This window comes from Polistes canadensis, unplaced genomic scaffold (assembly GCF_001313835.1).
Source record: "Polistes canadensis isolate GaletaPanama2010 unplaced genomic scaffold, ASM131383v1 scaffold_12, whole genome shotgun sequence".
NCBI classification, from domain to species: domain Eukaryota; kingdom Metazoa; phylum Arthropoda; class Insecta; order Hymenoptera; family Vespidae; genus Polistes; species Polistes canadensis.
The window spans coordinates 583036-595111 of NW_014569559.1; the positions used below are offsets into that span (position 1 = coordinate 583036).

At 31.8% G+C, this 12076-nt stretch overlaps 5 protein-coding genes across 5 annotated transcripts; 2 read left to right on the forward strand and 3 right to left on the reverse strand.

Annotated features, from left to right (window-relative positions):
* Positions 1–583: 583 nt before the first annotated feature.
* LOC106793171 lies at positions 584–1735 on the reverse strand. The gene is made up of 2 exons (XM_014759862.1): positions 1620–1735; positions 584–1459 (listed from the first exon to the last, which is right to left on the reverse strand). The coding sequence occupies exons 1-2, from the start codon at positions 1620–1622 to the stop codon at positions 1046–1048; spliced, it is 417 nt and encodes a 138-aa protein (XP_014615348.1). The 5' UTR covers positions 1623–1735; the 3' UTR covers positions 584–1045.
* An 833-nt stretch (positions 1736–2568) lies between these two features.
* Positions 2569–3838, reverse strand: LOC106793170 (neuropeptide-like protein 32). The gene is made up of 3 exons (XM_014759861.1): positions 3644–3838; positions 3298–3428; positions 2569–2889 (listed from the first exon to the last, which is right to left on the reverse strand). Exons 1-3 carry the CDS (start codon positions 3662–3664, stop codon positions 2760–2762), a joined length of 282 nt encoding a protein of 93 aa, XP_014615347.1. The 5' UTR covers positions 3665–3838; the 3' UTR covers positions 2569–2759.
* Positions 3839–5036: 1198 nt separating this feature from the next.
* LOC106793277 (WAS protein family homolog 1-like) lies at positions 5037–7127 on the forward strand. The gene is made up of 4 exons (XM_014760079.1): positions 5037–5130; positions 5211–5340; positions 5424–5979; positions 6059–7127. Exons 1-4 carry the CDS (start codon positions 5109–5111, stop codon positions 6914–6916), a joined length of 1566 nt encoding a protein of 521 aa, XP_014615565.1. The 5' UTR covers positions 5037–5108; the 3' UTR covers positions 6917–7127.
* On the reverse strand, positions 7002–12066 carry LOC106793278 (congested-like trachea protein). The gene is made up of 5 exons (XM_014760080.1): positions 11881–12066; positions 11596–11710; positions 11168–11482; positions 8155–8328; positions 7002–8054 (listed from the first exon to the last, which is right to left on the reverse strand). Exons 1-5 carry the CDS (start codon positions 11977–11979, stop codon positions 7867–7869), a joined length of 891 nt encoding a protein of 296 aa, XP_014615566.1. The 5' UTR covers positions 11980–12066; the 3' UTR covers positions 7002–7866.
* LOC106793276 (insulin-like growth factor-binding protein complex acid labile subunit) lies at positions 8395–11245 on the forward strand. Its single transcript, XM_014760078.1, has 6 exons — positions 8395–8622; positions 8853–8987; positions 9047–9178; positions 9269–10095; positions 10165–10714; positions 10786–11245. Exons 1-6 carry the CDS (start codon positions 8584–8586, stop codon positions 10957–10959), a joined length of 1857 nt encoding a protein of 618 aa, XP_014615564.1. The 5' UTR covers positions 8395–8583; the 3' UTR covers positions 10960–11245.
* Positions 12067–12076: the final 10 nt, after the last annotated feature.

A 12076-nucleotide genomic window follows, 5' to 3' on the forward strand; every position in this document is an offset into this window, starting at 1 on the left:
AACGACAATAGAAACAAGTGGAAAGGATGATGACACCGTTGATTCCTTTCAGGATATTCTCTTTGATCCAAGTCTGATAGTTGCTCGTTTGAATCGTGACGTCAGTAATAAAGGATCAACCTGGTCGACAGATTTGAGCAACGTCAAGAATGGACGATCTTCGAACGTCGAAGAAGATCTTCAAACGGAGGAAGATAGACGTTATTCTGCACCTTACTGGTATCGACGTCATGACTGGCAGGTAGATGAACAGATACCAGCTTATAAACAAGAATCATATCGCAGGTTCCTTAAATATCCGATATTTTCTGGAAGATAACAACGTCGTCAACGACTAATATTCTATAAGTTTAATTCTTATATTTGTCGTTTAATGGAATATATTTATGTATGGAACAAATAAAAATAAAAGATATATTTGATCACGCAAAAGAGTAATATCTTTATTTTGAAATATTGTTTATTAAACTAACTTATATTTAATAACATAATCGTATCACAATAGTCATAAGTACTCGAATCTGTCAAGAATATGACTGCAAGACTTATAACACTGAAATTATTCTAACTTTGGTATCAGCATCTTATTTTCTAAATATTAAATGCTTACAATTCTAATCTTTTTTGTTTTTTTTTGTAGGAAACATTTTCATGATTATTCTCAGTCGATATTTCTTTCCAATCACCTCGTTGAACACTTCGCGAGATGAACTTTTATTAATCCTCGTTATTTACTAGCACTCGTAAAAGCAGAATGATCATTTCACCAAATCAATTATCATTTCTTATCATCCGAAATCCTCGAATATCCTTCCTCTATATTTTCTAATAAATTAATCATCGTTTCCTTCGCAGAACTTATTTCGATCGTTCCTTGTCTTGTTCATTCTTTGGTAAGCCATTCGATTGAAGAAGTACTTTCATCGTAATCGATTATTTTCCACGATTAGGCTTTTGATCAATAATTCATGATCTAAATAAATCAGATCTATTTGAATCGTGTCCTCGTCATTTCAGATGTTTCAAAACTTAGCTTAAATTCGATTCAAAAACGATTTCCACGACGAGTAGCTTCCCTTAGACGTTGCCTGTAAGCGAGTTGTTGACGATAAACGAAAAGAGGTCGAAGAACATTGGTACCAGCTGCAGTTTCGAGATCATCTTTCGTAGATTCTTCGATCACGTCGCGTTTCTCGATTTTCCTTGAACCCGAATCAATGATTTCCTTTGAGAACAAGTTTTCTGAATCGTTCGAGTAATCATCGAGAATGAGAAGTACCGAGGGTACAATCACTTCTTCTTTTCCTTCATCGTTAAGGAACACATCAGAATTTGTCTCCTGATCTAGAATAGTTGGAACAATAATCACCGGTTGGATGATTGATGCTCTGTTGATCGGAGACGCGTAGCAGCAGCTAACAGCGAGGAAATACGCAAATACGAAAACTTTGGTAGCAACCTGGAAATACAAAAAAGAAAAATAACCAAATGGTTCTTCATTCTATCATAATTTTTTTCAAAGAAAATATTCCAATTCATCTTGACGACATATGCGATGCAATATTTTGCTTTATTTACATTTTATTTTCCCTTTTCAAATCAAATGTGTTTATTCTTACCATTTTCGATGAATTCCAATTGATCTTCTATTTTCTTTCAAACCTTCGTAGTTGTTTCTTAGCAAGAACTAATGATAAGGTATAAGTATCGATAGTTTCAGTAGTAGATCCGTCGTACTAGCTTCACGATAAGTTTATGAGGGAAAAGAAGAGCTATTGAGTATTTATATGTAACAATGACGTCAAAGGAGAGCACGCTAATCGTACAATGACGCTCGACGAACGCGATAATTAACCTGGTAAACCAAAATGATCCATCTTTGGATCCGTGTAATACGTCAAGACGTTGTCATAATATGTTTTCTAATGTACGAGCTTATAAATTCAACCTCCGTACCCACTCGTTATCCACTTTTTCTTAGACCTTCGAGTTATTTCCATATCGTATTCACCTGCTTGTGATTGCCAATGCCAATTTATTCGATCGCTGAATTTGTTGATACAATGACGTGTGTCAAGATGGTAACGTTATTAATATAATATTATGTTCTATGTTTAAAAACATTGCTACTCCACTTGGAATGGCAACTACATGCTTCCCATAACTACTAATTCAATTTGTTGGATATCTCTTGAACAGATTGCAAGGACTACAATCTGGGATTAACCCTTTTCTTAGAACATACGTATCATACTCATACATATCGTATCGTTGCATGAACTACCCATATAGGGATTGCTAGTAACGAAAGGGTTAACAAACTAACAAAAAATCTAAAAAACTTGAAAAAAATATTATATATACGCTTACGTTCACATATACGTTGTGTTAGAGTATGCACGCGTTGAGTCAGAATCTTTATTTGATTTGATTCTTGAAACTATTGTGACAACGTTTCATTAGAATATTCATTAGCGAATTTAATATTTGAAGGAAATCGTTTTAAGGATGATTATCTATAAATAAAATGTCATTGGAAATCGTCATAGTAAAGTTTTCATCTTTCAATCTTTCATAATTTTTATTCTCTTTTTATAAGTTATTTTTCGTTGTTGTTCTTTTCACATTTTCTAATTAAAGAAGACATGGACGTTTCTTAATAATACATATCGTTCGCTTTGCTATTTCTTTTTATAAACATATATTATAATATTGTAAATTCCGTCGTCGGATCCAGAATGGTTGCTAATCATCTGATTTTACCACCATCCCCAACCTCTGCCACCCCATCCTCTTCCGTACCATCCGCCACCCCAGCCTCTGCCACCCCAACCCCATCCTCTCCCGTACAATCCGCCACCCCAACCATATCTCCATGGTCTTGCGTATCTGCAATAATATATAATTAATAATTTCATCAGTAACGCATATTTCTATCTCTCTCTTTTATTTTAACAAAATAATTTCGAAGTATACACGTAGAATAATTTTTATACAATATTATAATGATCGTATTTAAAAAATGATCGAGTCAATGTACCCTTTTCGAATAAAATTCAATGCAAATGCGTTTGAATGTATACTCGTCACGTGAAATGCAACTGTTTACTTCGATGTTAGTATGCCAGACAAATCACGTAAATTCAGATAACAAATGTCGCATACGAAAACATTTGCGTATATATGAGCACCCATACAAACATGTAAAGTAATTTTTATATATTAAAACTTAAATGAGATTTCTTTTTGAAGGATGATTTTTATTAAAGAGATTATATCTTTTTTTGTAAAACTCACCCCCAATAGCTAGCGTCAGCTTCTAAATCATTCGCTTGTGCTCTCTCCTCTATGTTACTCGGTATGTTCTCGGCTACTTGGTCTGGCACCGGCACAGACACCACAAAGGCTATCGCCAACAAAAGCAACACCTGAAGGCAATCATCGAAGTGCGAAGGATTAGTACCAGTCAACTAATTAGTTGACGTACTCTTTGGTCATTAGCGACAAAATGCCTTCGAAATCTTTGTACGAAAAAATAAAAACAAAAAGAAAAACAATAAAAATATACTTCGGGAAATGAATTTCGCTTAAAAAAACGAAATCAAATGAAATACTTTGAAGATGTTTAGAAGAAATCACTTACGAAATGCAGTGGACGCAACATGTTGAAGACTGATATCCAGTCTGGTTTCCTCAGGCTTTATATACCTAGTACATGTTCTCTTCGAGACTTCCCCGACTATTGTCCTGTTGCATTCGTGCATACGATGCATCTGTATCTTTTTGTATATGTGATACACATACGCGAGCGAAAAGAACCAGTATTTTGCATGGAGAAACACTCATAAAAATGCCGAATACGTATCTATCTTTCCCTATAAGGATGCACGCGATTGTAAAACCGATTAACGTACACAATTTTTAAAATCGATCTACGTATCTCAAATTTGAAAAATTTTCATTCCGAAACTTACTTCGAATTATGCGTTTGGTTTTTTATTTTCTTTTTATTATCTCTATCTTCTTATTTTGCACAGATGAAATTGTACTTTTAAAAGTTCACGATGGAAATGTTCATGAATTCTCAGAGAAAGAAGAAAAGAAAATTCGTGTTGTAATTGTGTCGCAATATTTGTAATTCGTAATTATGCGAATAGGAAAAAAAATTCTTGTGTGCATCATGAAAGATATTAATTATTTATAGAAAGTGATCGTTGTACGATTTAATCAAAATTTTATTTCCAGATATATATCAAGGACGCCTATAAAATTATTTATGTACAAAGTTATAATTCATAAAAGTGAACTATTCTATTTTAATTAAAATTTTGTGTCTTTCAAGATTCGAAGGGGAAAACCCGCGATGCGTATTGCAATGATGCATATATGTATATATAGCTTTTTTTTACGTCGTGAAAATGTTTTCATCGATATACATATACACGACGAATATCCTCGACCTACGGTGTTAATCAAGTCATGAAAAATGTGCAAATACACGAATGATGACGTGGGTCTGCAACGAGAAAAAATGTATCTTCGTTGTTCATCCTACCTATGTGAGTAAGTTCCTCAGGTTAGAAGGTGGCGAATCGTTGACCGTATCACTCCAACCAAGGTCAAGTGTTTTACTACTTGCAAAACTAGCTAAGAATAATCTCCATTATCCTGCATCCTGTCGTTCGTCTGACTCTTTGTTTTCCTACAGACATTTATTTTCATCCTTCTCATTTTTATTCTTCCATTTTTTTAATACTTTCTTTTTATTTTTGGTATTTAAAACAAGGTTTTGGCTTCAATAATTTTACGAACTATTTCATTTTTAATTGTAATTAGCAACGAGTTTCTGTCATTTTTATTTATTTCATTTGATAGAGTAGATGAATATTTTTGAGATTTCATTTTTTAAATTTTAAATTATCGGTATTACCAACCGAGCGCTCGGTTGGTAAGTGCTTGTTACTGTCATCTTTCAGTAGAACTTTGAAACTAATTACTCGCTGAAACTCTACTTTACCATAGTAGCAGTAACTTGTCAAAACTGACCTTAACCTAACTGGATGCATTGTTCATGTATTTAATGCAATTTTATAGAAATCTATTACAACATGCCGAAACATATAGAAATCGGTAATCTATTTATTGCATTATCTACTTTTTACTAAATCAAATTATTATGAACATGTACTTAATTGTTATATTATTTTTAGGGATTATATCTAATAATTTGAGGCACGAAGAAACAATAGTTCAGATAACTGAGGCATTAGATAATTTAGATTCTGCGGTATTATATATATTTAATTGCATAGAAAAGAGGCTTACTGAAAATTCTCAAAGGTATCTTTCACGCATTGTTTCTTGTAGCAACAAATTCTTATCAAATTTAATTTATTTCATTAGATACTATTTACTCTTTACAGACTTTCAGATATAAGAAATAGAGCTATAAAATTAGAAAATCAATTGCACTACTTGCAATCTAATTTAAATTTAAAGGCTATCAAAATATATTCTGCTGCTAAATATCCTGCTAATCATACATACAATGAATATAAAATGGCTATACCGTTGCAACGTGATAATATTAGTAATACACCAAATATTTACAAGTATTCAATACCAACAAAGGGCAGGCACGAAACACATCTACCTACTAGTATGAATACCGAAGATAGCCAGTATGCAATGAATGTCAATCTGCAAGAAAAGTTGCAGTTTTACTACGTTAGATATAAAAATAACGAACACGCAGAAAACGATATGAATGCGCGTCAATATGTACCGTCTTTACCTTCGTCTGTTAGTGCACTTCTACTATTCGATAATGTAAATAACACGTACAGAAAAGCTTTATCATCTAATAAGTCTACAGATAAAAAACAAATAGAAGATGCACCCGATTCAATCGTACATTCGTGGCATTCGTCAGACATGGATTTGCCATCTGGTTATCTTTATACGCCAGTGCTTGGAGAGGTAATAGTAACATATTTAAATCTGTATATCCTTATTAATTTACAAATATTCTAATCTATTTATATATATATATTTCCAGGTTCCACAAATGAATGTACCACTCATGCTACCAGATTTACCAGGGATTGTGGATAATGAAAAATTCGACTTAGACTTGAGCTCACAAAGTCCTATCGCTCCATCTTCTGCTGTTGTTACTCCTACGGTTCGACTAGATTTGCCACCTTTAATTGAAGAAACTGGGTCACAAAATACAAACGAATCTAATGTTTCTAATCTACCCAATTTGACTGTGAACAATCCATCGGCCAAAATTGAATCTAAGTCATCAACAGTAAATGCAACTATTACTTCACATGCAAATATTAATAATGCTGAACCAAATGAAACGAACTCTAAGACGATACAACCACCATCGGCTATGCCACCACCACCACCACCACCTCCGCCACCACCGCCTCCTCCTCCTCCTCCTCCACCACCTCCGCCTCCGCCTCCACCGCCAACTTCAACATCACCATCTACATCATCAACAGAAAAGCCATCTAAAGATGAAAGTTCGCAAAAGCAGAATGAAAAAAGATCCACTCAAGCTAATAAAAAAAGTATAAGTAAAGATGACCACTCAGATTTGATGGCAGCGATACGTGATGCGGGTGGAATTGGAAGAGCAAAATTGAGGCACACAGTGCCGATTGATAAGAAGGAAAATCGTTGGTCATCAGCTTCGGTAGGTGGAGACCTAATGGCAGATCTTCATGCTAAATTGGCTTTAAGAAGAAAAGGTATTGCGGGCTCTGCAACAGGGGCATTAGAGAGAATGTCTAGTTCGATACCACCACCACCACCTAAGTCGAGTGAAAACTACGCTTCCGATAGAAATTCTGCTACAAGCGAATATGATTCTCAAGCTGACACAGATGACTGGGAAGAATAATTAAATGATATAATAATATATATAGAAAAATATTACATAGATAATATGAAATTTTACAGAATTATTATATGGAGAGAATAATATCTTTTATCTCTTATTTTATTTAATATTTTAAGATCATATGATATATTGTAGTAAATTACTTTAGTTGTATATATTGTAAACAATTAACAATCATCTTAATATATGAAATAAACAAAATAGAGCTTTATAATATTAAATTTAATTACAAATCTGTGTATATAAAGATATATACATATATGAAACAAAGCAGTACAATACATTACTATTTTAAATAACAAAGTTTATAAATAACACTTTGTACTATATATCTTTTCTATAAAAATAGATTATAATATCTAAAACCTAAATAATTGATATGTTTACTTTATTAATATATATATATCAAAGATTATATTAATCTCTATTTCTTGTTTCTTTTAAATTAAAAGAAAACATGTTCATCTAAGGATCAAATTATTTTCTTCGGCAAAATATTGATTTAACAAATTATTATACAAATATACATTCTTACATACAAAAATGAATTTAACTTTTTTACCGTTTACTCAAAAAATATAGGATTAATAGTTTGTTATCTTATAATATATATATGGCAGTGTTGTAGATAGAAAAGATTTATATCCTTAATATTATCTCATTGATATGTTATGTTTCTTTTATAAACTACGATATTATTTAATTTTCGTGAAAGATTTTTCTTTGTTAAATAGTAATATATATATCTTGAAAACCATTATAAACATTTAATATACAAAAAAAGAAATAGTTTTTTTAAAAGTGCAACATTTCAATTAAACCATATACTTAAAAGTTACACTACTATAGTAACAATAATCGTTCAACAAATGAGACAAGTTTAATTTGTTAACTTTGTTAGTACTGCTTATGAGATTGCATAATTTTGTATAAAAATTATATATCGAATCTTATAAATTGGGTGCCACCCAATTTAAAACATTCATAGCTGCTTCAAATCCTAGAAAACATGCCGCATTTGCGGGAAAAGCACGTAACATAACGGGTGTGCACCCTTTATAAAGTGCTCTCGGTCCTTCCTCTTTTAACAAACGCGCGAACACCTCGCGAATACCTTTTGTATACGTGCCTTCGGGTGCTATAAAATTGTTAATTGTATAGAATCTCAAATTGATTTTATACGAATTTATAAATAAAACTAAAATGATCAGAAATATAGTTTATTAAAAAATGCATACCTGCTTGCAATCGACTTTTTAAAACATCTGGTGGAATACCAACTACCCAATTGGCAACACCGGCAAAACCACCTGCTAATATAGTTGATAGTAAACCTAGTTTTCCTCCCTCCGGTGTCAACCACCTTTGTAGAGTTTCATATGTCATAAAATACATTCCGCTTGCAGGAACATCTGTAATAATATTAGTAATTAAAATATATTGATTAGAGGTTTCAAAATATTTCTCCTAATCAGAAACAGTCCGTAAATATTACATACAATTAATAACAGTGGATATAATGTATGTGGGTGGATAGATAGAACGCATCCTGTTTGATAGGAGGTATCGAGGAAGATAGATAACAGTTTACAAATTTCAGTTTCCTTTGGAACAGCAGACTGTTACTTGGTTTAGAAATAGTGCTGCATTGAAAAATTTTTATAATTATGGCAATTGCGTTACTTTATTTCTTCATTTTCTTTTGGGTACATAATTCTATATAATTGGTACAAATTAGAAATTTTAGTATAACTTAACTTTCATTTAAATCTAAGAAATATATTTAAGTATTAAATTTGTTAATCCTCAAATTTATAACATTTAAATTAATTAGGAACATCTAAATCGATACATCCTTGTCATGTTAATAAAAATTATTCCTATATAACTAATAATATATAAGTGTTATTCATTATTCATGAAATTAATTATTCAGATACAGTGTATGGGACAAATAATAGATATCGGTGATATTTGGGAGATGCAATGTCCTCAAGGATGTTCTTGTGAAATACAGAAATTTTCTGATCTGCCGCTACATCAATGGACTATACCAAGAAAGAGGAGTAATGTAAGAAGCACAACTGTGAAGTGTTTTTCCTTTTTCATTAATAAATTTCTGTTTAACAGACCCCAACAGTGGATGATACTGATTATAGCTTTTATAATAATCACATAGGTGATGAATTGTTAAAAGTTGCAACGTGTGTAGTAGCAGAGGAACATGAAAAACTTTTGGGTATGCTTCCTTCGGATATACAGGTAACAATTGATCAAATATTGAATTAACAATAACAGAATGTAATAATAAAAACAAAAATGAATAAAAAAAATATTTCTTTATAATTGCAGGTTCTCACTATACTTAGGTCAGGTAGAGGAGATGCAGAAATTTTTTTAAAAGCAACAACATTTCAACGTTTCACTGAATTACTGTCTCTAACTATTGAAGGTATAGACTATGATGACCCTTCTGTAAAAGATGTAAATATACATGAATCCAAAGGTGGTATAGTTTTAGCACGCGATGCTTTATTTCCACTGGGAATGACATTACTGTATTTGAACTTAGAACGTGTGAGATTAACAAGCCTAAATACAACTAGTAAGAATAAAGCAAATCTTGTGATCAAACCAATGAATTTACCTAACGATGAAAAACTTTCTACGGAGCAAGTAGTCACAAGTGCTACTAATGAACATAAAGGACATCGATTAATTTTTCTGAGTCAGCAAAATAGTAGAGAAAGTGACGATAAAGAAATACTTCCATACGATATTTACAAACAAGAAATGGATGGTTACAGAGAAAATGCTGGCCTTTTCACTGGACTCCGTGCCCTTACACATTTGAGGGTATACGAATGCGCGCTTAAAGACATATCTTGGCACATGTTTGATGGCCTTGATAGTCTTCTCTATCTTTCGTTGGAAAAAAATAATCTCAGATTTATCCCAGAATTTTGTTTTTATGGAACACCAAATCTAAAATTATTATCCTTAGCAAGTAATCAATTGCTAACGTTAAAAAGCGTAGATTTGGCAGGCTTATTGATGTTGAAACAATTAGATTTAACTGGAAATAATCTAACATTTTTATCTGAATTATCTTTTCCTCCATTCCCTGCACTTACGATGGCTGATTTTGGGGAAAATCCAATGGATTCTGTATTTCCAAGGTAATTTTCATTTCAAGATATATATGTAAATAATTAGATAATTTATTATAATGCAAGCGTTTTTTTCAGTACATTTGAAATTATGAACACAACGAAACAGTTATATCTTGGAGGCACAGGTTCAAAATTAAAATTGCAAAGAAACTCTCTATTAGGATTACTGCAATTGAAGATATTACATTTGTATAACGTAGAAATACCATTGTTAGAACGTTTCATCTTGCAAGGAATGCCATCGTTAGCATATTTAAAAATACGTGGAAATGTTTCGAATGTAGATTTCGATGCATTTTCAGATCTTGGAAGATTGATAGATTTAGATTTAAGTTATTGTCACATTCAGCATATATCTATGGATGCGTTTTATGGTTTAGAAAAAGTTAAACTTATAGATTTATCTAATAACGATTTGGAATTTATACCACCTGGATTATTCAGTACACAATATCAAAAAGAATTGAAGGAAATTATTCTAACGAAAAATAAATTAACTACATTACCATGGGATTTTTTTAAAATCTTATGGACAGTAAATAAACCATCTCGAGTACAAAATATCAAACTGGATGGTAATCCATGGGATTGTACGTGTGCTATGGCTACTTGGAATCCACATTTGGTATGTAAAAATCATACAATATTATTTATCGAATTAAACTATTTATAACACATAATTCGTCTATTTAACAGGTGAATAGAATTAGAGAAACAGCACCACGTTGTTTCACACCTAAGAGACTACAAAATTGGGGAGTTTTCCACGCTCTGCGTAAGGGTGGTTTGCAATGTAAAAAAATAAGGCGAAGACGTATACACGGAATGCCAAAAGTATTAAATTATGAAAATGATAATGCTATAAGTTAGCAAATCTATCTTACTTGCATCTAATTTATGGTAAACATTCTAAATTTGGATGAACTAAAAAAAAAGTACATCGAATATGATATTTAATATCTACTTTAACAATTGTTTGATTAAAACTTTTATGTAAAAATGTGTGATACACATATCTGCTAAAGCAGTTATATACGCTGTACAAATATAATTAATGTAATTTATCATATTAACAAACCTCTCAAAAGGGTAGCACATGTACCCTTATAAATACTCCTAAGGCCTCCTTCTCGATAAAGTTGTTTGGCACAATCAAGGGGTCCTTTATATTTCTTCTCTGCATCTGCATGTTGTATTTGTAAAAGACACTTTATCCGTTCACCAGGTGCCATGATAACAGTTGTAAATATTCCACTAAATGCACCGGCATAAAATAATTGTGGTATGGTCAGTTTATCATCTGGACTCTTCTGTTGTAATTTTTTCCCAACACCATAACCCAAAAAACTCATAGCAAATATAGGTGCCACTCCAACTAATGGCGCTCCCATACCTAAGTAATTTTTAAGTTATACCTGTTTAAGGGTATGTAGATATGTATACAACATATGTATAAAACACTATTATATCTAATAATAATGTTAATAATATAAAAAATGCGCATACCCTTGTATAAACCACGTATTCCTTCTTTTGTTACAGTTTTTCTAGCGCAATCAAATGTACCTGTGTACAGAGGCTTTTCGTTCGGTCCAGCAAGTGGCATAGTTTGAAGACGTACCTAAAAAATAATAAATAATATAAGTACATCACATAGTATAAATTATTTTATTCAAGTAAATACCTATAATAGAGAAAAAGTATATATATACGTCATATATATAAAGAGGAAAAGATAATTAATAGATAAAACAATGTATTAATTTTATATGGTTAAGATTGTAATCTTACTTTAATAGTATCAAGGGGATGGCCAGCAACCACTGTACATATTCCACCAAATCCTCCACTGAGGAAATATTTAACAGGACTTACATTTTCAGAACCCATAATTAAAAACTAGAATTAAAACTATATTAAAAATAACTTCAATTATTTTTGAACTTTATTCTACAGAGTGTCCAAGTCCAAGGTAATCAACAGTCAT

Excerpts from the sequence above, each read along its gene's own strand:
- LOC106793170 (XM_014759861.1), bottom strand. The coding sequence starts at position 3,664 with ATGTTGCGTCCACTGCATTTC. Across the intron at positions 3,429-3,643 it reads TGTTGCGTCCACTGCATTTC|GTGTTGCTTTTGTTGGCGAT; the intron begins GTAAGTGATTTC and ends GATTGCCTTCAG. Across the intron at positions 2,890-3,297 it reads GCTGACGCTAGCTATTGGGG|ATACGCAAGACCATGGAGAT; the intron begins GTGAGTTTTACA and ends ATATTATTGCAG.
- LOC106793277 (XM_014760079.1), top strand. The coding sequence starts at position 5,109 with ATGCCGAAACATATAGAAATCG. Across the intron at positions 5,131-5,210 it reads GCCGAAACATATAGAAATCG|GGATTATATCTAATAATTTG; the intron begins GTAATCTATTTA and ends TATTATTTTTAG. Across the intron at positions 5,341-5,423 it reads CTTACTGAAAATTCTCAAAG|ACTTTCAGATATAAGAAATA; the intron begins GTATCTTTCACG and ends TACTCTTTACAG.
- LOC106793276 (XM_014760078.1), top strand. The coding sequence starts at position 8,584 with ATGGCAATTGCGTTACTTTATTTCTTCATTTTCTTTTGG. Across the intron at positions 8,623-8,852 it reads ATTTCTTCATTTTCTTTTGG|ATACAGTGTATGGGACAAAT; the intron begins GTACATAATTCT and ends TTAATTATTCAG. Across the intron at positions 10,715-10,785 it reads CTACTTGGAATCCACATTTG|GTGAATAGAATTAGAGAAAC; the intron begins GTATGTAAAAAT and ends TCTATTTAACAG.
- LOC106793278 (XM_014760080.1), bottom strand. The coding sequence starts at position 11,979 with ATGGGTTCTGAAAATGTAAGTCCTGTTAAATATTTCCTCAGTGGAGGA. Across the intron at positions 11,483-11,595 it reads AATACGTGGTTTATACAAGG|GTATGGGAGCGCCATTAGTT; the intron begins GTATGCGCATTT and ends AAAATTACTTAG. Across the intron at positions 8,329-11,167 it reads ATGTGCTACCCTTTTGAGAG|ATGTTCCTGCAAGCGGAATG; the intron begins GTTTGTTAATAT and ends ATATTATTACAG.